The sequence below is a fragment of the Ranitomeya variabilis genome, chromosome 4 (assembly GCF_051348905.1).
Source record: "Ranitomeya variabilis isolate aRanVar5 chromosome 4, aRanVar5.hap1, whole genome shotgun sequence".
Classification (NCBI taxonomy): Eukaryota; Metazoa; Chordata; class Amphibia; order Anura; family Dendrobatidae; genus Ranitomeya; species Ranitomeya variabilis.
In genome coordinates this window covers 695,345,538-695,371,106 of record NC_135235.1, presented here as the reverse complement: position 1 = coordinate 695,371,106, position 25,569 = coordinate 695,345,538, and the positions used below count along the sequence as shown (strand labels likewise).

The 25,569-nt window shown below is 47.3% G+C and overlaps 1 protein-coding gene and 1 long non-coding RNA gene across 3 annotated transcripts in view; both read left to right on the top strand.

The window, feature by feature from the left end:
* LOC143767729 (uncharacterized) overlaps window positions 1–25,569 on the top strand; it is a 400,410-nt gene that overhangs the window by 361,476 nt on the left and 13,365 nt on the right. The gene's annotated exons all lie outside the window — the stretch shown is intronic.
* LOC143767655 (uncharacterized) overlaps window positions 1–25,569 on the top strand; it is a 68,869-nt gene that overhangs the window by 29,935 nt on the left and 13,365 nt on the right. The window contains exon 7 of one of the 2 annotated variants that reach the window (XM_077256111.1): window positions 11,211–11,354. The exons of the other annotated variant lie outside the window; for it this stretch is intronic. Coding sequence (XP_077112226.1) covers window positions 11,211–11,354 — 144 coding nt within the window. The remainder of the gene's footprint in view (window positions 1–11,210; window positions 11,355–25,569) is intronic. 2 annotated transcript variants of the gene reach the window in all.

The following is a 25,569-nucleotide window of genomic DNA, read 5'->3' as shown; positions in this document are numbered from 1 at the left end:
TTCCTAGCTGTAAGGCTAGGTTTACGTTGCATTAGCGCATGCGTTAAACGGACTGTGTTAATGCAATTGCCGAAAAAGATCGCTTTATGCGATCGTGCTAGCGCAGATGCTCTATCTGCGCTAGCGGTGACGGACCCGGAAACGCTGCAGCCCACGTCTGGGGGCCCGTCACAGAATGACGGCACATCGCTAGCGCATGCTGATTATGGCATGCGTTGGAGATGTGCCTGATAATAGGGGTTAATGGCAGCATTAACTGACTGCATTACACCGCGTTATGCCACGGTGTAGCGCAGTCCGTCTAACGGACTGTTATAACGCAATGTGAACCCAGCCTAAATCTTCACTGAACTTTTCTCCTGCTGAAGGCGACACAGCCTAGAATCAGCCAGGGAAATGCAGTCATGAGCATCATAGATAAGGGCTAAAGCCCCCACAGTAGGCGTCTGCAGCAGCTGCCATTGCTGCTGAACCTCAGAACGTAGGTCAGTCACTTCCAGTGACAACCTCTGCAGCTGCTCTGCCAGCCCAGAAATGGGATCCAAAAAGAAAAAAAAAATGCCATTCTATGACATTTTTTTGTGTGTAGAGTTGGAAAGGACCTCCTGGGTCATCTGTCCAACCCCCTGTTCAAAGCAGGATTCACTAAATCATCCCAGACAGATGTCTGTCCAACCTCTGTTTGAAGACTTCCATTGAAGGAGAACTCACCACATCTTGTGGCAGCCTGTTCCACTCATTGATCACCCTCACTGTCAAAGTTTTTTTTTCTAATATCTAATCTGTGTCTCCTCCCATTCAGTTTCATCCCATTGCTTCTAGTCTTTCCTTGTGTAAATGAGAATAAGGGTTCATACTCACCTGTGAGAAACTGAGTCTCGCATGTTAATACCCGGCTCTCAGATCGGAGCATGCGGCCACATTGGAATACATGCAGCCACACGCTCTGCTCCTGAGTGCCGGCAGCAGCGCCGGGTATTGACATGCGAGACTCATCCATTTTTCTCGCAGGTAAGTATGAGCCCTAAATATGATCCTTTTACAATGTGACAGCCCTTGAGATAATAGTAGACAGCTATTAAGTCTCCTCTGTCTTCTTTTTTGCCAGCTAAACATTCCTAAATCTTGTAAACGTTCCTCATAGGACATGGTTTGCAGACCGGTCACCATTCTGGTCGCTCTTCTTTGAATTTGCTCCAGTTTGTTGATGTTGTTTTTTTAAATGTGGTGCCCAAAACTGGACACAGTATTCCAGATGAGGTCTGACCAAAGCGGAGTAGAGGGCAATAATGACTTCACATGATCTAGACTGTATGCTTCTGTTAATGCATCCCAGAATTGTATTTGCCTTTTTTGCTGCTGCATCACACTGTTGACTCATGTTCAGTCTGTGATCAATTAGTATACCCAAGTCTTTTTCACATGTGCTGTTGCTTAGCCCTATTCCTCCCATTCTGTATATCCTTTTTTAATTTTTATTGCCCAGATGTAGTACTTTGCATTTTCCCTGTTAAAAACCATTCTGTTAGTTGCTGCCCTCTGCTCCAGTTTGTGTTTAAATCCTCTCTCTCTCTTTTCTAGTATTAGCTATCTCTCCTAGCTTTGTGTCATCAGCAAATTTTAATCAGTTTACCCTCAATGCCTTCATCTAAATCATTGATAAGATGTTGGACATTACAGAGCCCAGGACAGAGCCCTGTGGTACCCCACGTGAGACATTCTTCCAACTGGATGTGCAGCCATTTACGACCACTCTTTGGGTCCAATTAGTGATGAGTGAGCACTAAAATGCTTGGGTGCTCGGGTCGAGCAAATTGGAATACTTGGGTACTCGACCCAAGCAACAAGCCCAATATAAGGGAAACTGTTATGATCCTGGTGGTTTAGGATCACAAAACTGACCAGCTAAGTAACAGAATGTAGGACAAGCTCTGGGGATGTGGGACCTTTACTGACCGCACACACTATAGGCAGCCGTGGAACGTTCCTAAAATCCTAGATGTCTCTTCACAGCCTGAGAAACTGGCTACCCCTAGAGAGAAAGCAAAGCCTCACTTGCCTCAGAGAAATAACCCCAAAGTTTAGACAGCCCCCCAACCCCAAAGTTTCCAAGGTCTGATTAGTTCGCTCGGTTTGGCCACTCGTCTGAGGATGGAAGGCTGACGAAAAAGACAAATCAATGCCCATCTTAGCACTAAAGGACCGCCAAAATCTGGACACAAACTGGGATCCTCTGTCAGACACAATGTTCTCAGGAATGCCGTGCAAAAGAACCACATTCTGAAAAAACAGCGGAACCAAATCGGAGGAGGAAGGCAACTTAGGCAAGGGCACCAAATGGACCATTTTAGAAAAACGATCACAAATAATAACGGTGAGTTAAGGAGAATGTAAAAACGCAGAAATGAAAACAGATTTAGCAAAAGAGGCCCGCTAATCACTAAATAGTCAGAGGATAGAAAAGAATCTGTGCGGTCAGTATAAAACCCTATCAAAAATATCCACGCAGAGAATACAAGAACCCCCACACCAACTAACGATGTGAGGGGCGCAACTCTGCACCCCAGAGCTACCAGCAAGCAAGAAAATCACATATAAGCAAGCTGGACAAAACTCATCATATACTGAGAAACATTTTCAAGGAAAAGATGAGCAAAAATGAACTAGCAAAACTTAGCTTCTCTAGGAGAGACAGGTCACAAGGGAAGCCAGGAAAGATCAGAACCAGTACTGAATACAACGACAGCAGGCAACAAGTAAAGGTCCAGGTGGAGTTAAATAGGAGACCTGAATAGCAGGAAACGAGGCAGCTGGGTCCCAGCCACAGACCAGCAGTATGACGAAAAAGCCACCAGAGGGAGCCCAAAGACAGAACTCACACAGTACCACTCATGACCACAGGAGGGAGCCCGAGAAAGGAGTTCACAACAGGAAACCTGAGTATTTTTACCGCGATTCCCCCCGGGGGAACCTTTTAAGGTCTGAAAATGATGGGAACACTGCTCAAATGACACAGGAACATCATGGGGATTGCCCCTGGAAGCATTTCTGACTCCCAGGTCACAACTGTAAGCAATGTTGTCAAAGTTTCACATCATTTTTACAGGTGCACCAAAAAAACATACCAAAACGTAAACAAAATGGATTTTGCTGGGAAATATGTTAAGGTACGTCCTTTCCAGGGTAATGACTTGTATGCAAGGCAAAATAATTAACCCCAGACCAAAATGTTCCTCCACCAGTTGGGCTATGTTCACACGCAGCGTTTTTGATGCATTTTTCAACTTTCACATTGCTTTCAACCAATACAAATGCATTCACTGGGAAATGTCATTGATGCTTACAGACGTTACCTAATAAGATATGAAGTGACTAGAAGATGAGTAATTAAAATAATTTTTTATTTATTAACATGATGTTAAAAACAGTATCATATAAAAACACAGAAAGATATAAAATTGTATATAAAAAGTCAGGGCGTGACACTTGGAAAGCGATGGTTTTGTGATCTGTCAGTACCTGGAAAGCGGCCTTATAGACTGGTTAAGTGGACTTGCTATAGTGCATGGACACAATCGAGCGTCTCATTATTTCCCTACACAGTCCTTACCAGGAAGAAGGAACACTGACCAGAAGAAACGACAGTAATAATCATCCCACAGTGTGCCCAAATTACCAAGATTAAATTACTGGGGCAGGCTAAGAAAGAAGTGCAACAAGTCGCATCTCTGCTGTGGTGTGTCTTTAAATATAATCATAAGCATAAAGTACAAAGAGACCATTAGATGGCAGTCAGGTATGAGGGTAGGTAAGCAGTACATGCAAGAGATGTAGAGACTAAATTAGCACATAATAAAGCTGGTCAAAGGCCAGTCCGAGCTTACCTGGATTTAGAAGATAAAGGCTTGGGCAGCATGGGGAGATGATGGTATCACGTCCTGCGCCCGACGAGCACCGTTTCGCATAACTGCTTCTTCATAAAGTGGAGGCGTGGTGGAGACTAGGTAAGGAAATAGGTTTTTATATCGTAAGGGCGGGTGTAAAGTGATTAGGAGCGCGGAGTGGTAAGCAGAGGGTGGGAAGGGGGAGGTTGTCAATGGTCTTTGTTTGGCGCAGAAGTTCGGTCGGGTACACCCCCAGCATATGTAGAGTAAATGGGGAGGGCAGAGTTGTGTGCGGTGGGTGGGGATTTGCATGGGTGTGTCTGGCAGTGGTAATGGCGCATGAAGCCGGTCAAAACTCCCACAGCAAAGGGGACTTCCGGTCCTGCGCCTCATGACACGCGATGGAACGCACCGCGTGTCATGGAACTGGCGCTGATTGGAAATCGGATGGAGATATGAGACCGGCGCATGCGCACTAGCCAGGGGAATGGTGTTTGTGAATGTGACGGGCACAATGTGTAGTACCGCCCCCTCCATTCACCCTGTTCTACGCGGCCGTGGATGAACAATAAACAGCAGAGAAGGGGAAGGTAAAAGGAAAGAAAAGGACAATCATGAGGGTGGGGGGGAAGCTATATCTTTTGGAGAGAGGGCCGGTGCCATTATATGCGCCAAGTGAAAGGGGGCAAATGAGACTAAGTGCGGCTGGAAACCAAAAGTGAAGAGGGTTATAAGATGGGTGCTAAATTGGTTTTCCAAGCTGAAGATGGAGATATTAAGTAATTGTTTTTATAATAATGTGAGTGGATGAAAGAAAATCGAAGGACTAAAGAAGTGCTGAAAATAATTTTTTTTAAAAGGCAGCAAAGGTAGAGAAGTTGTGTTGAGAAAAGAAAAAAATATAATCATAACCGTAGTTATAACATATAGAAGGAGTGAGGTATGGGGGGATGAAGGGAGTTTATATATTGGGAAGGTGGTGAGATGGGGACCCACTAATTGGATCCAGTGGGGATGTTAGAAAATGCACCAGGGGTGCAGTGACATTGAATGGTGGGGAAAGGGTACATGCCTGTATAAGGTGGCAAGGACATTGTATGCTTATAAAATGCAATAGTACTGATAATATAAAAAGTTGGCTAGGGGTGAAGTGAATGGAAAAAGTGTAAAAATATATATTCATATATATTATACACATATGTAAATGTCCAACGAATATCTTACTTGTCATGTTAAAATGTTAAAAAACCAATGCTAAGTGATAAACATTACATAATGATGGAATGTCCGTATAGATCCCTTGTATAACGAAGTTTCCTTTTCTCCTACGCCTCATTGGGGGACACAGACCGTGGATGTTATGCTGCTTGCCACTAGGAGGACACTAAGTGATACAAAGAAAGTTCGCTCCTCCCCTGCAGTATACACCCTCCTGCTGGCCCTCAGCTAACCAGTTCTTGCTTAGTGTCTGTAGGAGGCACTTGGGTCTGTTTTCAGACCCCAACTTTCTTATTTTAATTTTAATTTTTATTTTTCTGTAAATTTTTATTTTTTATTCAACGGAGTGAAGGGGGCGACGGATCCTTTTTTATGGGACCCGCTCTCCCCCGAACCAGCAACAGGCGAGCACGGCGAGTATACCTCCCCGTCCCTCTCCTGCGACGTTGGAGCACGCCAATTTTTACTGGGGCAACGGGTTTCCATCTTTGGTCCCGATTTCCCTTCCCCCTGCAAGACGGCGAGCACATAGAGCCTGGCTCTCATGTCCCTCTCCGGGGCCGACAGACAAGGCCCACATTACATGGCGTTTGCACACTTCCATCTGGAAGAAGAATTCTCTCCATTCACCAAGGTGCATGGATTGAGAGCGTACACTCACTGTGTCAAGGGGACCTGCGCATCTGGAGGCTGTGAGTACATACTCCCCCCTCCTCCTCCCTTTCCTCCACGCTCCGGAGCTCTTCAGGAGGATGTTCTGGCGGCATGAGGTACGGTCCGGGTCCCTGGGGAGAGGCGCCGCCAGCAGGGGTCAGCGGCGGTTAGCGGCGCTCCATCGCGGTCGACACCGCGCATCGCCGGGCAGGCCCTCAAAATTTAGTCCCCGGCTTTCCAGCCGGACTAGGCCGCAGTGATTAGATCCGCCCACGGCCGTAAGTCCGCCCCCTATATCGGCGCTTCTCGTCTGGGACGAGAGGCGCCCTGCAGATCTCGGGGGCCATGCTTCCTCACGCTGCCTGCCTGGAAGATGCAGTCCTGGGGGTGCCACTGGCCGGTACGCCAGCGGCAATCATTCGGCGCGCGGCCCGCCGACACGCTCCACCGGCAGGCTCCACAAATTTAGTCCCCGGCTTTTGCAGCCGGACTAGGCCGCAGTGAAATCCCTTTCAGGAGCGGAGGTGCTTTCATGGTCCCGATGGGCTGAACTTCGTGGATGTACAGAAGCCCCCCTCCATGGTCCGGGCAGCCTCCACCACTGTGAAAGCGGGCAAGGAGGCGGACGGTTCCTCTCCACCTCCCTAACAAAGGGATGATGGATTGAGGTTTATCTCTCTACCCCTGCACCGTCCACGCTGCAATACCCGACATCCGCGGCGGCTCCATGCCGGGACGCGCACCGTTGGTAAGTGGATCCTGCCAGCAATGGGCTTCTGCAGCGGGATATTGACAGGCAGTCTCAGACTTCCCTGTGGCCACCTCCCTGAGGTAACGCTCCAGCCGGCTAACAAATTTAGCTCCCGGCTTCGGCCGATGTGTAGTCCGCACCTCCAGAAGCGCACTGTGTCGCCTCAAGGCGGCTTAGCCTTTTTTCCCGGCGCTTAGCGCCTGACGCGGAAGCGCTCAATTTTCTCGAGCAACGGGTGACCACCCCTAACTCTTACGCTGACGCCGGCTGCAGAAATTTACGCCCCGGCTGGGGCCTATCATGAAAGTTTCGAGGCCCCGCCCACATCGTGCCTGTAGCTCCGCCCCCTAAATTGGCGCTTCTCGCTCGCTGCGAGATTTTACCTAAACCCGCATGACCAGTATTCCCGGTCTTTAAGTCACACGACCAGTATTCTCTGGTCTTAAAGGCACGTGACCAGTATTCCCTGGTCTTAAAGGCACGTGACCAGTATTCCTTGGTCTTAAGGGTACGTGACCAGTATTTCCTGGTCTTAAAGGCTCGTGACCAGTATTCCTTGGTCTTAAGGGTACGTGACCAGTATTTCCTGGTCTTAAAGGCTCGTGACCAGTATTCCCTGGTTTTAAGGGTACGTGACCAGTATCCCCTGGTCTTAAGGGTACGTGACTAGTATCCCCTGGTCTTAAAGGCACGTGACCAGTATTCCCTGGTCTTAAAGGCACGTGACCAGTATTCCCTGGTCTTAAAGGCGCGTGACCAGTATTCCCTGGTCTTAAAGGCACGTGACCAGTATTCCCTGGTCTTAAAGGCTCGTGACCAGTATTCCTTGGTCTTAAGGGTACGTGACCAGTATTTCCTGGTCTTAAAGGCTCGTGACCAGTATTCCCTGGTTTTAAGGGTACGTGACCAGTATCCCCTGGTCTTAAGGGTACGTGACTAGTATCCCCTGGTCTTAAAGGCACGTGACCAGTATTCCCTGGTCTTAAAGGCACGTGACCAGTATTCCCTGGTCTTAAAGGCGCGTGACCAGTATTCCCTGGTCTTAAAGGCACGTGACCAGTATTCCCTGGTTTTAAAGGCGCGTGACCAGTATTCCCTGGTCTTAAGGGCGCGTGACCAGATTCCCGGGTTTTAAAGGCACACATCCAGTTTTCCCTGGTCTTAAAGGCACGCGACCAGTATTCCCTGGTCTTAATGGCGCACTACCAGTATTCCCTGGTCTTAAAGGCTCATGACCAGCATTCTCTGGTCTTAAAGCCACACGACCAGTAATCCTTGGTCTTAAAGGCACACGACCAGTATTCCCTGGTCTTAAAGGCACACGACCAGTATTCCCTGGTCTTAAAGGCACTCGACCAGTATTCCCTGGTCTTAAAGGTACACGACCAGTTTTCCCTGGTCTTAAAGGCACACGACCAGTTTTCCCTGGTCTTAAAGGCACACGACCAGTATTCCCTGGTCTTGAGGGCACCATGACCAATCCGAAACTGGTCATAAATGAGGAGCCCTCTGCCGCCGATCCCAGTTTATCCCAAGTTCCCTCAGCCTAAACTCCCTCGTAGAGCTTTTGCCATCCAGTCCGGATAGGCGATTCACTGGACAGAAGCCTCTACGTGGGACGCTATGCCTGGTCTGATTTTTAAGGGCGACAGGCACTTTAAAGGGCGCCGGTCTCCCCACACCATCAACAGACGGGCACTCGAAGGCCCAGGCCTAACGCCAGACAGCCTGTCCTGTCCACCCGGAGACCTGTACTCTGTGGATGTACAGAGGCACCCGTTTTTTCGGGCGTCTGAGCACCCCCCTCTGCATCACCACTATTTAACAGAAGATGCAAGTAGGCGAATTTCCCTCTCCACTTCCTTGTTAAGAGGATGGTGGATCGAGGCTCCTAATTTTTAACTCTGCAATGACCTGCTGGAAGCAGCGGCGCATTCTGCCACTCGGCAGATTAACCGGGTCAATCTCCTGTGGGTTACCTACCAGTATCCCTGCCCGATATGTCCTCAATTAAAAATGCCACGATCTGTCAAATAGCATCCAGCCCTTTAACCTTCCTATCCGCCGCATGGATGCTAGAGCAACGGTCTCCTGCTTAGAGCCCTTAACTACTTTGATTCACACCAGTATCCCTTTCCTGAAGACAGTTCAGCTGGTCAATCATATTCTTGAGCGGGAGACTAACGAACTAATTGTACGTTTCCGCAGCCCCGACCAACAGTGAAAGGGTTGTCCAGGACAGTCTAGATCTAAGGGATCTTGGTTACTAAAAGATGGAACGATAAGTAGGACCGATTCCGGACCTCAAACTTCTAACAATCTTTTCACAAGGTTCTTCTTCTTCTTCGAATGGAGTCTCATCCGCTCAGCCATTACTTCAACAAAAAAGGTGCAGTTTCGGGCATCCATCGACATTCGGGATGCCTAACCTCTTCAAAAATTCCTTTGCTTTTTCTTTCATGAATAGCATTTAAGTCACGACCTTGTTCTTCGACCTTGCTACCGCATCCAGGGTGTTCGCAAGGGTCAGGGTGGCTGTCATCTTGCACCTAGAGGCGTGGTCGTCCTATCCTGTTTGACCGACTGTTTACCCACCCTTGCAGGACTACGCTAAGTCGTCTATATCTCTTGCGATACCCTCTCACCTGAGCTGGTGGCTAGACTTAGACAACTCCTCATTTCCAGCCCAGCAGATATCCTTTTTGAGGATGATCCAGTATTCTTCCAGAAGGGTGGTAAATCTCCCTCCGGACAAGGTCATGGTTTTTCAACAGGGAGCTCGCGCTCTTGCTCACTCATCCCCTCATTTCATTCGATTTGCTGGGAGGGTTAAAAAAAAAAAAAAAAAAAAAACGGAGACGACAATGGAAACAGTTTCCTTTGCTCCATTAGTTCTCAGCAAGCAGCCTTTCAGACGATAGTCTCTGAGTTCCTTCTTCATCCGGAGTATTTTCTCCCGGTTCCATGGTTACTAGTAACTTCCAATGCCAGTCCTCTTCACCCGATCATTGCTCTGGAGATCTCAAGGGTAGTCCTATAGTAGGTCCACTCCTTATGGCGGGTCAACCCATCCGAATTCAATCGGACAACGCCACGGCTGTGTCATACGTCAATCATCTAGCGAGTACCCACGTTCAATCACCATGGCCAAAGTACCTCACATGGGCCGAGATCTATCACTCGGTGATATTGACAGTTCATATCCCAGAAGTAGAACCCTGGGCTGCGAACATATTTAGTCGTCAGGGTTTCATCTCAAGTGAGTGGGAACTTCACCGGAAGTATTCCATCAGACCCGCCTTCACTGGAGCTCTACAGTTGTAGCTCGGATAGCGTCCTGATTATCGCCGGCGTACTGGAGTTGGTTGTTCGGCCTCGAGATCCAGGAGCCTTCGCACTGCATGCTCCGGTTATTCCGTGGTACCAGTTTCCACTTCCGAAAGCTTTTCAGAAGCAGAAAGGGCCCCAGTGATCCTCGGAAATCCGTACTGACCACGTCAGTTCGCTTGCGGAGCTGGTAGCTTTCTGTATTTCTGCAACAAAACTGCAAGTAGGGACCACCTCGCAGGATGTTTTTCACATGTAATTCTTCCCTATTGCTCACCGTTAGATCATTGGGATCTACTCTATTAGGGAAGGTTGCCTTTTTCTCTCGGCTATATCCTCATCCTGACGAGTCTTCGGTGCTAACGGGTCTTTTCAGACTTTTTTCTCTTATTTCCTTCAAGGCAAGGTTGTCCTCAAGCCTTCCCTGTCCCTAGTTACCAAGGTGGTATTGTATTACTACTGTCATGAGGGCATAGTTCCTCCCTCATCTCTTTTGGCACCACTCCACAAAATGGAATGAGGTCCCCATATTCCGGACAGAGCAAGTGCTCTGAGTAGGTATGTCTTGAGGACGGCGTCCTTCCGAAGGTTGGACACTGTATCTTGGGTTTCCTACCGGTAAGAGGAAGGCTTCCTGACTTTTACAGGAGGGGTTTGGCCGTCTCCATCGGCCATTTAGCCTGGTGTATTCTTTCACCATCCAGTAGTCCTTCCGTGTTAGATGACAGCCTATCTCCCCGTCTATCGTGGGTTCCAGGCACCAGGCGTCAACAAGACACGCCTGCACGTTTGCGGATTCGTCCAGTCCGCATGCATTCTTGAAGCATTATAATTCCCAGACTTCCACAGATGTGACTCTGGGCAGGCGGACTCTGCAGGCCGCGGTGGCGCACTTGTAAGTAGCGGTTACACAGAGCCTGATCTGATGTTGTCCCCACCCAGGGACTGCTTTGGTACGTCCCACGGTCTGTGTCCCCCAATGAGGCGTAGGAGAAAAGGAGATTTTTGTTTACTTACCGTAAAATCTTTTTCTCCGAGCCAATCATTGGGGGACACAGCTCCCACCCTAGTATTGGCTTATGCTTGTTTTTACAATCCGATATGCTATACTCTCATATATAATATGACATGCTGTAAGCTAATATGTTGTTACTGATCTCCTACTGCTTTTTGCACCGAACTGGTTAGCTGAGGGCCAGCAGGAGGGTGTATACTGCAAGGGAGGAGCTAACTTTCTTTGTATCACTTAGTGTCCTCCTAGTGGCAAGCAGCATAACACCCACGGTCTGTGTCCCCCAATGATTGGCTCGGAGAAAAAGATTTTACGGTAAGTAAACAAAAATCTCCTTTTCTTGTCCTCTCACTCTATTTTCCAGCTGGGATAGTTTTTCTTGAGAAGAACTGCCAGGAACTGACCATTAGGGCTGCGCCAAAGACAGGAGACACATCAAAAAAAGAGTCTATACACCAGTCCTCCGGAGAACTAGCGGCCCAGAGAAGGAAGAATAGGATACCTACAGGTATAATTGTAACATTTAACAACCCTAGCTGGCCATGTGGTGTGTGACACATAAGGAGACACATCTTGTTTCATTTATGAAGGAGGGACTCTTAAAGTCACAAGCCTATTTTTAGAGGGGCATCAGGCAGCATTAATATTCTTAAAGGGACATTAATAAACAGTGGGTCTCCTATGCTATTATTGCAATTATATTGCAGTGAGTAGCTGGGCTGCCAAGAATTACAATGCACCCCAATACACCTTTCACGAGAGGTACAGGAGGGCCTCCTGAAAAAATGTTGCATTGAATGCAAGGCCTTCCGTGCTATCAAGTGATATGCACCCCAATAATAAGCCTTTGAACCCAGGTACTGGATGGCCACAGGAAAACCCACTTCAGTGTTCAGTTGGTCCTGCCATACAGTTTCCTTATGCATTGAATGCAAGGGCTGCCTTGATCCAAATTTGCACCCCTTGGAAGAAACATGGTGGATGGCCTACTATAAACAAAACAAAACTGTCCCATTTACAAAGGAGCGGGTCTCCTAGACTCGTGATGCCCATACACTAAGTGTATGGCTAACAAACATTTCCCCATGGGGGGTGAAATTTTTTTTTTTTTTTAAATTCAGCTCAAAATAGTGTTTACTGTTTAGAGCTAGGGTAACACACAGAAAAAAAAGGTGAATGGAAGCCTGAAAAGCACACTTTGTAGACCAAAGATACATGAGGCATGTCACGGAGATACCACACTGTAAAATATGTGTCCTGTGTTTTTATTTTGGCCCCCAAAATAGTGTATAGAAATCAGGTCAAAGACAGCAAATACAGTGGAATGTAGCCCTCAAATACCACAATTTGTAGGCCACAGATACATCTGGCGTTTGACTGAGATACCAGACTCTTCAATATGTGGCCTGTATATTTATTTTTTTACTGCTAAATAGTGTTTAGAGCTAGGGTAACACACCACAAAAAAAGGAGAATGGAAGCCTCAAATGCACACTTTGTATCCCACAGATAGATGAGGTGTGTCACAGAACTACCACACTGTAATATGTTATTTTTGCTTTTTTTTTTGTTTTAACCAAGATAGTGTATAGACCTAGGGTATTAGACATACCAAAAATTGGAATGTATGCATGAAAACAACTATTTTTAGATCACACGTATGTGGCCTGTATTTTTAAAACATTTGAAACAGCAAAATACTGTATACACAAAGGGTAGCAGACCAAAAACTGGAATGTATGGCTGAAAAGCCAAGATTTGAAGACCACAGATAGATGAGATGTGTGACTGAGATAAGACTTTCAATATGTTATTTTGTAAAAAAAATTTAAAACAAAAAATTCTGTGTACAGCAAGGATAGCAAACCAAATAATGATATGCATGCCTGCCAAGCAAGGATTTGGACACCACAGATACACTGTGCGTCTGACGGAGATAACAGAGTGATCTAAATGTGGCCTTGATTTTTTTTTTTTTTTTTTTTTTGGGGGGACCGACAAAATCTTTTTAATAAGTAGGCTATGACCCTATAATAAAACATTTGGAGTACTAAAATTGTACAATATTTAGCGCAATGATATGCGATGCGTGTGGCGTACAAATCACAGTGATAAATATAAGAACTGTAGCTAAATATTTTCTTCGCCAGCTAAAGATTTTTTGGTCACCAAAATGTTGTTCAAAAATGTTGTAAGACACTCCAAAAAAAAACTATAGTACCAAAAAAAGGCCAGAATTTTATGCTCACTCTCATCTGATGCCTGGGACAAAAACAGCCATTTTAAATTATGTTTTAATGCTCTTGTATTTAAAATTACCTGGCTGTAGTCTGCAGTGTGACCAAGCCAATAAATGTAAAAAATGGGGTCCCGTATTGCTTTGTACTAAAATTTGCAGGTATAAGGTGCCTCCGCCCAAAAGAAATCCTGGCCACGGATACCTGCAGCTGCAGCAGCAGACAGTAATGGAGTCTTTTGATGTATGCAGGGAGATCTATAGACTCAACATACCGTGCCTGCATGCCTTGCAGTGATGTAGATATGTGCACATAGACTCTCCCGCCTACCTAGCACAATTAAAAACTAGGCCCAATGTAAAGGAGCGTGTCTCCTAGACTTGTAATGCCCATACACAAAATGCATGGGCTGACAAACATTTCCCCATGGGGGTACCTTTTTAAAAAAATATTTTATGGGTATCATAGACACCCTTGTCAAAAATTGGACTGGCTGTAGCAGTACAGAACACTTTAACCCTGGTGATCTAGTGGCGGAGCATGAGGAGACATAACGATCAATCATACTGAAATCAAACAAATGAATAAAGGATGTGAATCCACCTATGAAAGAAAATAACAAAAGGGAGGGGCGAACATGGGTTAATAGATATGAAGCCAGAATGTGTCCAACGAGATATGTTGGTCCCTAGCAACAGCTCAGAGACCGGCATCTAAATAAAAATATAATATAATAGTATTTCAATATATTTTATATTGGAGAGGTATATACTAGGTCCATAAGAGGATGGTCCAGAGATATAAAAAATTAAAAATATAAGAATAAATGGGAAGAATATACGTACATCTCATTTTTATTGCATTTTTCCCTGGGGGAGTAACTTTTTTTGTTTTGATTTCAAATTCGTAACTGGCATCATAAAAACACCATTGCACAAAAATGTAATGACTTTAGCATCACCGAATACGTTCACCCTGGTGTTCTAGTGGTTGTGGTTAAAGAGCATGAAGATAAGGAGGAGGATAACAGCAAACAGACCAAATCAGGAAGCGCATACCCATGTGTGGTTGTGAAGAGGTGCATGAGAATACACCTCCACAAAAAAGACAATGTATTTAAGGTTATGTTTTCATTCGGTGGTGTACAGAAGTCTTGCCCAATCCAGCCTTTGTTCATTTTTATAAGAGTCTGCCTGTCAGCATTTACAGTTGACAGGCGGATGCACTTATCTGTTATAATTCCTCCAGTGGCACTAAAAACCTGCTCTGACAGAACGCTAGCTGTATGTGGTGGAGAAGATTTTGGATTCTCGTATTTCGAGGCGGAAGCTTCAGTACCTGGTTAAGTGGAAGGGTTATGGCCAGGAGGATAATTCTTGGGTCGTTGCCTCCGATGTCCATGCTGCCGATTTGGTTCGTGCCTTTCACTTGGCTCGTCCTGATCGGCCTGGGGGCTCTGGTGAGGGTTCGGTGACCCCTCCTCAAGGGGGGGGGGTACTGTTGTGAATTCCGTTCTTGGGCCCCCTCTGGTGGCTTTGAGTGGAACTGCTGATCTTTGAGGTTTCCCTTCTCAGCTGCACTTACTTATTATTCTGCTGGCTTTCCTATTTAACTTTGCTCATGTCGTTAGTTCATGCCAGCTGTCAATGTCTTAGGACTGGTTTTGATCTCTCTTGGATTTCTCAGATGGTCTGTCCATTCCAGCAGAAGCTAAGTTCCTGCTAAGTTGTTTTTTGTGTCCAATTGCGTTGGAGGTTATTTCTCAGCGCCTGCTATTTTTCTTGTCCAGCTTGCTATTATGATATTTCCTTGCTAGCTGGAAGCTCTGGGGGTGCAGAGTTGCCCCTCCACACCGTGAGTCGGTGTGGAGGTCTTTTTGTATACTCTGCGTGGAATTTGTTAGTGTTTTGTACTGACCGCACAGTTCCCTTTCCTATTCTGTCTATCTAGTGTAGATTTGGGCCTCCTTTGCTAAAATCTGTTTCATTTCTGCGTTTGTCACTTCCCTCTTAACTCACAGTCAATATATGTGGGGGGCTGCCTTTCCTTTGGGGAATTTCTCTGAGGCAAGGTAGTTTTCTATTTTCCATCTTTAAGGGGTAGTTAGCTTTTAGGCCGTGAAGAGGCGTCTAGGGAGAGTTAGGAACGCTCCACGGCTATTTCTGGTGTTGGTGTTAGGATTAGGGATTGCGGTCAGTAGAGTTACCACCTCCCCAGAGCTTGTCTATGATTTTTGTTTTAACCACCAGGTCTTTTCTTTGTGCACCTAACCACCAGGTCATTTCTTTGTGCACCTAACCACCAGGTCATTTCTGTGTGCACCTAACCTCCAGGTCATTGTAGTGTTTTCCTAACATCTAGGTCTGCTCAGTGTGCACCTTACCACCAGGTCATAACAGTACAGCTGGCCCACAAAGTGTTAATGCATCTCAAAAGAGGGAACAAAGAAGTTCTGAGTTATATTTTTTTCCTTTGCAGCTTGTTTTGTCTTTTTTTTTCCCCTTAACCTCTGGGTGGTTCAAGACTCAGGTGCTGATATGGATATTCAGGGTTTATCTTCTTGTGTGGATCAGCTCGCTGCAAGGGTACAGAGTATTCAAGATTATGTTGTCCAGACTCCGGTGTTAGAGCCTAGAATTCCTATTCCTGATTTGTTTACTGGGGATAGATCTAAATTTTTGAACTTCAAAAATAATTGCAGATTGTTTTTTGCTCTGAAACCCCGTTCCTCTGGTGACCCCATTCAGCAGGTGAAGATTGTTATTTCTTTGCTGCGTGGCGACCCGCAAGACTGGGCATTCGCCCTTGAGCCAGGAAATCCTGCATTGCTCAATGTGGATGCATTTATTCAAGCGCTCGGATTGCTGTATGATGAACCTAATTCTGTGGATCAGGCAGAAAGGACCTTGCTGGCTCTATGTCAGGGTCAGGAAGCAGCAGAGGTTTACTGCCAAAAGTTTAGAAAGTGGTCTGTGCTCACGCAATGGAATGAGTATGCCCTGGCAGCGATTTTCAGAAAGGGTCTTTCTGAAGCCCTTAAAGATGTTATGGTGGGGTTCCCCACGCCTGCTGGTCTGAATGAATCAATGTCTTTGGCCATTCAGATTGATCGGCTCCTGCGTGAGCGCAAGGTTGTGCACCATATGGCAGTGTCCTGTGAGCGGAGTCCTGAGCCTATGCAATGTGATAGGACTTTGACTAGAGTTGAACGGCAAGAACTCAGACGTCAGAATGGGCTGTGTTTTTACTGTGGTGACTCTTCTCATGCTATTTCTGATTGTCCTAAGCGTACTAAGAGGTTCACTAGGTCTGTCACCATTAGTACTGTACAGCCTAAATTTCTCCTGTCTATTACTCTGATTTGCTCATTGTCGTCCTTTTCTGTTATGGCATTTGTGGTTTCTGGCGCTGCCCTGAACTTAATGGATTTGGAATTTGCCAGGCGCTGTGGTTTTTCCTTGGAGCCGTTGCAGAGCCCTATTCCCCTAAGGGGGATTGATGCTACGCCATTGGCCAAGAATAAACCTCAGTACTGGGCTCAGTTGACCATGTACATGGCTCCCGCACATCAGGAAAATATTTGCTTTTTGGTGTTGCATAATTTGCATGATGTTGTTGTGCTGGGTTTTCCATGGTTACAGGTACATAATCCAGTATTGCATTGGAAATCCATGTCTGGGACTAGTTGGGGTTGTCAGGGGATACACAGTGATGTTCCTTTGATGTCAATTTCCTCTCCCCCCTCTTCTGAAGTCCCTGAGTTTTTGTTGGATTTTCAGGATGTATTTAATGAGCCCAAATACAGTTCCCTACCTCCTCATAGGGACTGTGATTGTGCTATTAATTTGATTCCTGGTAGTAAATTCCCTAAGGGCCGACTTTTCAATCTGTCTGTGCCAGAGCATGCCGCCATGCGGAGTTATGTAAAGGAGTTCTTGGAGAAAGGGCATATTCGCCCGTCTTCGTCACCGTTGGGAGCGGGGTTCTTTTTTGTTGCCAAGAAGGATGGCTCCTTGAGACCTTGTATAGATTATCGCCTTCTCAATAAGATCACGGTCAAATTTCAGTACCCTTTGCCTTTGCTTTCTGATTTGTTTGCTCGGATCAAGGGGGCTAGTTGGTTTACCAAGATTGACCTGCGAGGGGCGTATAATCTTGTTCGTATAAAACAGGGCGATGAATGGAAAACAGCATTTAATATGCCCGAGGGTCATTTTGAATACCTAGTGATGCCATTCGGGCTTTCTAATGCTCCATCTGTGTTTCAGTCCTTTATGCACGATATCTTCCGGAATTATCTGGATAAATTCATGTTTGTATATTTGGATGATATTTTGGTCTTTTCGGATGATTGGGAGTCTCATGTGAAGCAGGTCAGGATGGTATTTCAGGTCCTTCGTGCTAATGCATTGTTTGTTAAGGGGTCTAAATGCCTTTTTGGAGTTCAGAAGATTTCTTTTTTGGGCTTCATTTTTTCTCCTTCAGCTATTGAAATGGACCCTGTTAAAGTTCAGGCTATTTATGATTGGACTCAACCTACATCTGTGAAGAGTCTTCAGAAGTTTTTGGCTTTGCCAATTTTTATCGCCGCTTCATTGCTAATTTTTCCAGTGTGGTTAAGCCTCTGACTGATTTGACGAAGAAAGGCGCTGATGTGATGAATTGGTCCCCTGTGGCTGTTGAGGCCTTTCAGGAGCTTAAACGTCGTTTTACTTCTGTCCCTGTGTTGCGTCAGCCAGATGTTTCTCTCCCTTTTCAGGTCGAGGTTGACGCCTCTGAGATTGGGGCAGGGGCCGTTTTGTCTCAGAGAGGTTCTGATGGCTCTTCGATGAAACCGTGTGCTTTCTTCTCCAGAAAATTTTCGCCTGCTGAGCGTAATTATGATGTCGGCAATCGGGAGTTGTTGGCTATGAAATGGGCATTTGAGGAGTGGCGACATTGGCTTGAGGGAGCCAAGCATCGCGTGGTGGTCTTGACCGATCATAAGAATCTGATTTACCTCGAGTCTGCCAAGCGATTGAATCCTAGACAGGCTCGATGGTCTTTGTTTTTCTCCCGTTTTGATTTTGTGGTCTCGTACCTTCCACGATCTAAGAATGTGAAGGCTGATGCCCTTTCTAGGAGTTTTGTGCCTGATTCTCCGGGAGTCCTTGAGCCGGCTGGTATTCTCAAGGAGGGGGTGATTCTTTCTGCCATCTCCCCTGATTTGCGGCGGGTGCTTCAGGAGTTTCAGGCTGATAAGCCTGACCGCTGTCCAGTGGGGAGACTGTTTGTTCCTGATAAATGGACTAGTAAGGTAATTTCTGAGGTTCATTGTTCGGTGTTGGCTGGTCATCCTGGGATTTTTGGTACCAGAGATTTGGTTGCTAGGTCCTTCTGATGGCCTTCCTTGTCACGGGATGTGCATTCTTTTGTGCAGTCCTGTGGGATTTGTGCTCGGGCCAAGCCTTGCTGTTCCCGTGCCAGTGGGTTGCTTTTGCCCTTGCCTATCCCGGAGAGGCCCTGGACGCATATTTCCATGGATTTTATTTCCGATCTTCCGGTTTCTCAGAAGATGTCTGTCATCTGGGTGGTTTGTGATCGGTTTTCTAAGATGGTCCATTTGGTACCTTTGCCTAAGTTGCCTTCTTCCTCTGATTTGGTTCCATTATTTTTTCAGCATGTGGTTCGTTTACATGGCATTCCGGAGAACATTGTGTCCGATAGAGCAGAGGTCCCCAACCGCCGGTCCGCGGACCAGGACCGGGCCGTTGGGGTTTTTCAGCCGGTCCGCGGCGCCCCTGTTCAGCGGTCACGTGGGACCGCTCATTAGAGAAATGAATAGGCGGCTCCACCTCCCATAGGGGCGGAGCCGCATAATTCATTTCTCTAATCAGCGGTGCCGGTGACCGCTGACAGAGGAAGAGGCTGCGGCACCGAAGACCAGCTGTCCGGGGGAAGGAGCGGGACGCCGGGAGCAGGTAAGTATCTCATATTCACCTATCCTCGTTCCACACGCTGGGCGCTGTCTCCATCTTCCCGGCGTCTCTCCTCACTGACTGCAGGCAGAGGGCGCGATGACGCATATAGTGTGCGCGCCGCCCTCTGCCTGATCAGTCAGTGCAGGGAGACGCCGGGAAGATGGCGCCGAGGAGCTGCAAGAGAGGTGAGTATGTGTTTTATTATTTTTATTGCAGCAGCAGCAGCAGCACAGCTATGGGGCAATAATGGACGGTGCAGAGCACTATATGGCACAGCTATGGGGCAAAGGCGCAGAGCACTATATGGCACAGCTATGGGGCAATGGTGCAGAGCACTATATGGCACAGCTATGGGGCAATAATGGTGCAGAGCACTGTATGGCACAGCTATGGGGCAATAATGGTGCAGAGCACTGTATGGCACAGCTATGGGGCAATAATGGTGCAGAGCACTGTATGGCACAGCTATGGGGCAATAATGGACGGTGCAGAGCACTATATGGCACAGCTATGGGGCAATAATAAACGGTGCAGAGCACTATATGGCACAGCTATGGGGCAATAATGGTGAAGAGCACTGTATGGCACAGCTATGGGGCAATAATGGTGCAGAGCACTATACGGCACAGCTATGGGGCAATAATGGTGCAGAGCACTGTATGGCACAGCTATGGGGCAATTATGAACGGTGCAGAGCACTATATGGCACAGCTATGGGGCAATTATGAACGGTGCAGAGCACTATATGGCACAGCTATGGGGCAATTATGAACGGTGCAGAGCACTGTATGGCACAGCTATGGGGCAATAATAAACAGTGCAGAGCACTGTATGGCACAGCTATGGGGCAATAATGGTGCAGAGCACTATATGGCACAGCTATGGGGCAATAATGGTGCAGAGCACTATATGGCACAGCTATGGGGCAATAATGGTGCAGAGCACCAGGGAAACAAGCATGGTGCTCCCACTCATTCTGAACCTATGGTAAGTTGAATCACATTCTCATTATAAATGTCATAATTATATGATAAGTATGCACTAAGCTCCATCCCTCCATAACCCCACCCCCATATGACCAAAGCCCCGCCCCTGCCCCACCCCCACCGGGCCATGGAAAACTGGTCTTGCTTAAAGCCGGTCCCTGGTGCAAAAAAGGTTGGGGACCTCTGCGATAGAGGTTCCCAGTTTGTTTCTAGGTTTTGGCGGTCCTTTTGTGCTAGAATGGGCATTGATTTGTCTTTTTCTTCAGCGTTCCATCCTCAGACAAATGGCCAAACTGAACGAACTAATCAGACCTTGGAAACCTATTTGAGATGCTTTGTGTCTGCTGATCAGGATGATTGGGTGACCTTTTTGCCGTTGGCCGAGTTCGCCCTTAATAATCGGGCTAGTTCGGCTACTTTGGTTTCGCCTTTTTTTTTGTAACTTTGGTTTTCATCCTCGTTTTTCTTCAGGGCAGGTTGAGCCTTCTGACTGTCCTGGTGTGGATTCTGTGGTGGACAGGTTGCAGCAAATTTGCACTCATGTGGTGGACAATTTAACGTTGTCTCAGGAAAAGGCTCAACGTTTTGCTAACCGCCGTCGCTGTGTTGGTCCCCGGCTTCGTGTTGGGGATTTGGTCTGGTTGTCTTCTCGTCACGTTCCTATGAAGGTTTCTTCTCCTAAGTTCAAGCCTCGTTTTATTGGTCCTTATAAGATTTCTGAAATTGTCAATCCTGTGTCTTTTCGTTTGGCCCTTCCAGCTTCTTTTTCCATCCATAATGTGTTCCATAGATCTTTGTTGCGGAGATATGTGGCGCCCATGGTTCCTTCCGTTGATCCTCCTGCTCCGGTGTTGGTTGAGGGGGAGTTGGAGTATGTGGTGGAGAAGATTTTGGATTCTCGTATTTCGAGGCGGAAGCTTCAGTACCTGGTTAAGTGGAAGGGTTATGGCCAGGAGGATAATTCTTGGGTCGTTGCCTCCGATGTCCATGCTGCCGATTTGGTTCGTGCCTTTCACTTGGCTCGTCCTGATCGGCCTGGGGGCTCTGGTGAGGGTTCGGTGACCCCTCCTCAAGGGGGGTGGGTACTGTTGTGAATTCCGTTCTTGGGCCCCCTCTGGTGGCTTTGAGTGGAACTGCTGATCTTTGAGGTTTCCCTTCTCAGCTGCACTCACTTATAGTTCTGCTGGCTTTCCTATTTAACTTTGCTCATGTCGCTAGTTCATGCCAGCTGTCAATGTCTTAGGACTGGTTCTGATCTCTCTTGGATTTCTCAGATGGTCTGTCCATTCCAGCAGAAGCTAAGTTCCTGCTAAGTTGTTTTTTGTGTCCAATTGCGTTGGAGGTTATTTCTCAGCGCCTGCTATTTTTCTTGTCCAGCTTGCTATTATGATATTTCCTTGCTAGCTGGAAGCTCTGGGGGTGCAGAGTTGCCCCTCCACACCGTGAGTCGGTGTGGAGGTCTTTTTGTATACTCTGCGTGGAATTTGTTAGTGTTTTGTACTGACCGCACAGTTCCCTTTCCTATTCTGTCTATCTAGTGTAGATTTGGGCCTCCTTTGCTAAAATCTGTTTCATTTCTGCATTTGTCACTTCCCTCTTAACTCACAGTCAATATATGTGGGGGGCTGCCTTTCCTTTGGGGAAATTCTCTGAGGCAAGGTAGTTTTCTATTTTCCATCTTTAAGGGGTAGTTAGCTCTTAGTCCGTGAAGAGGCGTCTAGGGAGAGTTAGGAACGCTCCACGGCTATTTCTAGTGTTGGTGTTAGGATTAGGGATTGCGGTCAGTAGAGTTACCACCTCCCCAGAGCTTGTCTATGATTTTGGTTTTAACCACCATGTCATTTCTGTGTGCACCTAACCACCAGGTCATTTCTGTGTGCACCTAACCACTAGGTCATTTCTGTGTGCACCTAACCTCCAGGTCATTGTAGTGTTTTCCTAACATCTAGGTCTGTTCAGTGTGCACCTTACCACCAGGTCATAACAGCTAGCAGCAGGGCAGACCAGGACCTCCAAGGCGTAGAGAACCAGTTCATGCCACGTGTCCAGCTTGGATACCCAATAATTTAAAGGCACAGAGGAATCCCGGAGGACGTTTGTATGATCTGCAAGGTAATCCCTCAGCATCTTCCCAAACATTGCGCTACTTGTGCCAGCACGTCTTGCCTCTGCGGCGGCACGATGGGAGGGTCTGAGAAAGCTGTCCTAGAACTTTGCCATTGTTCCCCCTGCCTGAGTTGGATTGTACTTCTGTATCTCTCGCTTGGACTCCTTGGTAGTACAACATACTGTGACATCCGCTGCCAGCGTTCTCAGATAGGAATTATTTAAGTAATTCCGCTACTAGGGCCCCCTGGTACCGCAACATTTTAGTACACTTATCTGCCTCTGGAAGAAGAGATTGAAAGTTCTCTTTGTAGCGTGGGTCTAGAAGTGTCACCAACCAGTAATTAGTGTCTCCGAAAATTTTATTAATGCAAGGGTCACAGGAAACGCAGTGCAACATAGCAGTCTGGCACGCATGGCTGACTAACAGGTGAAACTTCCGTGTCCTCAACCAACAGGATGAATGACCATGCTGTCCTCATCCTGCTCCTCCCAGTCCTCAGGCCATCCACGCTGAACATACGGTATGACAGCTGTGCTTGTGGTACCGTCTATAGCGCATGAAAGTAGCTCCTGTTCTTCCTCCTCCTCCTCATTGTCTACCAATCCACGTTATGTGACATGAGGCTGGGCTGAGTGTAATATCCCTGTATGGTTCCTTACTCCATGTCGTGCTCTGCCTGCAATGCATCCTCTTTAATTGAGAGCAGAGAGGTTTTCAGAATGCAGAGAAGCGGGATGATGACGCTAATTATGGCGTCAAAGCCGCTCACCATCTTGGTGCAGTCCTCAAAGTTTTGGAGGATGGTACATATGTCTGACATCCATGTCCACTCCTGAGGTCTTGTGTGGAGTCTGAACTGAATATCGACAGCCTTGTTGATGCTGGTAGTCAACAACTACTCTCTTCTGCTCACAAATCCTTTCCAACATATGCAGTGTAGAGTTCCACACATCACACACCAGTCGGTGAGCCGGAAACTGCACACCCTGCTGAAGCACGTCAAGGGTGGCTGAAGGTGTAGCTAACTTTCTAAAATGGGCAGACAGACGGCATACTTTCACTAGCAGATCCAGCAGCTCCAGGTAGCTTTTCAGAAAATGTTGAACCACGAGGTTAAGCACATGGGCCAGGCAATGTACGTGTGTGAGCTCACCTTGCCTCAGAGCCGCCACCAGGTTCCGGCCATTGTCACACACGACCATGCCTGGCTGTCGGTTCAGCGGTGTCATCCAAATATCTGACTGCTCTTTCAGCGCTGTCCACAACTCTTCAGCATTGTGCGGTTTGTCACCTAAGCAGATTAGCTTCAGCACAGCCTGTTGCTGCTTGGCTGAAAAAGTGCTTCCAGCTTCTGACTGATGTGTTCGTTTCAGAGATGGAGGCTGAAGAGGAGTAGGAGGAGGAGTTGCAGGAGCTGTAGACTGTGGGGGAAACCCTTATTGACGTAGGGCCCGATATCCTTGGCGTGGGGAGGATGTGTTCCATCCCAAGGTCCGACTGGGTCCCAGCTTCCACTATGTTAACCCAGTGTGCCGTCGGTGAGATGTACCATCCCTGCCCACAAGAACTTGTCCACGTGGCAGTGGTTAGGTGGACTTTCCCAGTAACAGCTTTGTTGAGGGCACGGGTAATGTTGTGGGACACATGCTGGTGTAATGCTGGTATGGCACACCAGGAGACATGTGGCGACTGGGGACCGAGTACCTTGGAAAGGCCACCGCTTTCAGGTTGTGGAAATCTTCCGTCTCAATGAGTCTAAAGGGCAACATTTTGAGCGCAAGCAGACGAGAAATGTTAGAATTTAGTACTGTGGCTTGTGGGCGTTGGCTAGGTTTTTCCCCTTGTGTTCCAGTGACTGGGGTATAGACAACTGAAGGCTGCCCTGGGACAAGGACGTGGATGGGATTGATGATGGTGCTGGTTGACTGTGGGCAACATCAGGTGCAGGACCCGAGGCATCTTTACAGGTACGGTGAACTGGGGATTGGCTTGTATGCAAAACAGTGGAAGAAGCAGTGGTGTCACCTGCAGACAGCGTTCCTGGAACCTGGGGTTCGGCCCACAAAGTCGGGTGCTTTGGTGCCATGTCCTGTTTGGGGTTATCGGCAGAGTCTTTAAAAAAATAACCTGACTCTGGAAGATCTAACAGTTGGAATGGCAACTTCCGTCATGTTGGTGTTACGGGGAACGGATGCACGCCTTCTGTCTATGGCCACCACACTGCTTCTTCCTGCCTGTTGGGGTGATATGCCTCCTTCCCCATGTGTGCTGCTGTCCTCGCTCTGCATGTCGTTCTGCCAGGTTGGGTCAGATACTTTAGTCATCCACCACCTCGTCCTCCACATCTGCACCCTGCTCCTCCTCCTGACTTTCTGGCAATTGTGTCTCATCGTCCACCTCTTGTGACACTTTCCCACCATCGCCTTCGTGTGACCGTGGCTGTTTAAATCTTTAGGCATCGCTACATGCGATCTCATGTGGCCCCACTTCAAATTGACCGGCCGAGAGTCCGGAATCTTTAACCCCTTCCCGACATGTGACGGAATAGTACGTCACATGTCGGGACCCCCGCTTTGATGTGCGCTCCGGCGGTGAGCGCACATCAAAGTCGCGACATGTCAGCTGTTTTTTACAGCTGACATGTGCGCGCAATAGCGGCGGGTGAAATCGCGATCACCCGCCGCTATTAACTAGTTAAATGCCGCTGTCAAACGCAGACAGCGGCATTTAACTACCGCATCCGGCCGTGCGGCCGGATATGAGCGCATCGCCGACCCCCGTCACATGATCGGGGGTTGGCGATGCTCCTCCATTGTAACCATAGAGGTCCTTGAGACCTCTATGGTTACTGATTGCCGGTGGCTGTGAGCGCCCCCCTGTGGTCGGCGCTCACAGCACACCTGCATTTTAGCTACATAACAGCGATCTGATGATCGCTGTTATGTAGCAGAGCCGATCGGGCTGTGCCTGCTTCTAGCCTCCCATGGAGGCTATAGAAGCATGGCAAAATTAAAAAAAAAAGGTTTTTAAAAATGTGAAAAAAATAAAAAATTTTAAAAGTTTAAATCACCCCCCTTTCGCCCCAATCAAAATAAATCAATAAAAAAAAACCCCAACCTACACATATTTGGTATCGCCGCGTTCAGAATCGCCCGATCTATCAATAAAAAAAAAGCATTAACCTGATCGCTAAATGGCGTAATGAGAAAAAAATTCGAAACGCCAGATTTACGTTTTTTTGGTCGCCACGACATTGCATTAAAATGCAATAACGGGCGATCAAAAGAACGTATCTACACCAAAATGCTATCATTAAAAACGCCAGCTCGGCACGCAAAAAATAAGCCCTCACCTGACCCCAGATCACGAAAAATGGAGACGCTACGAGTATCGGAAAATGGCACAATTTTGTTTTGTTTTTTGCAAAGTT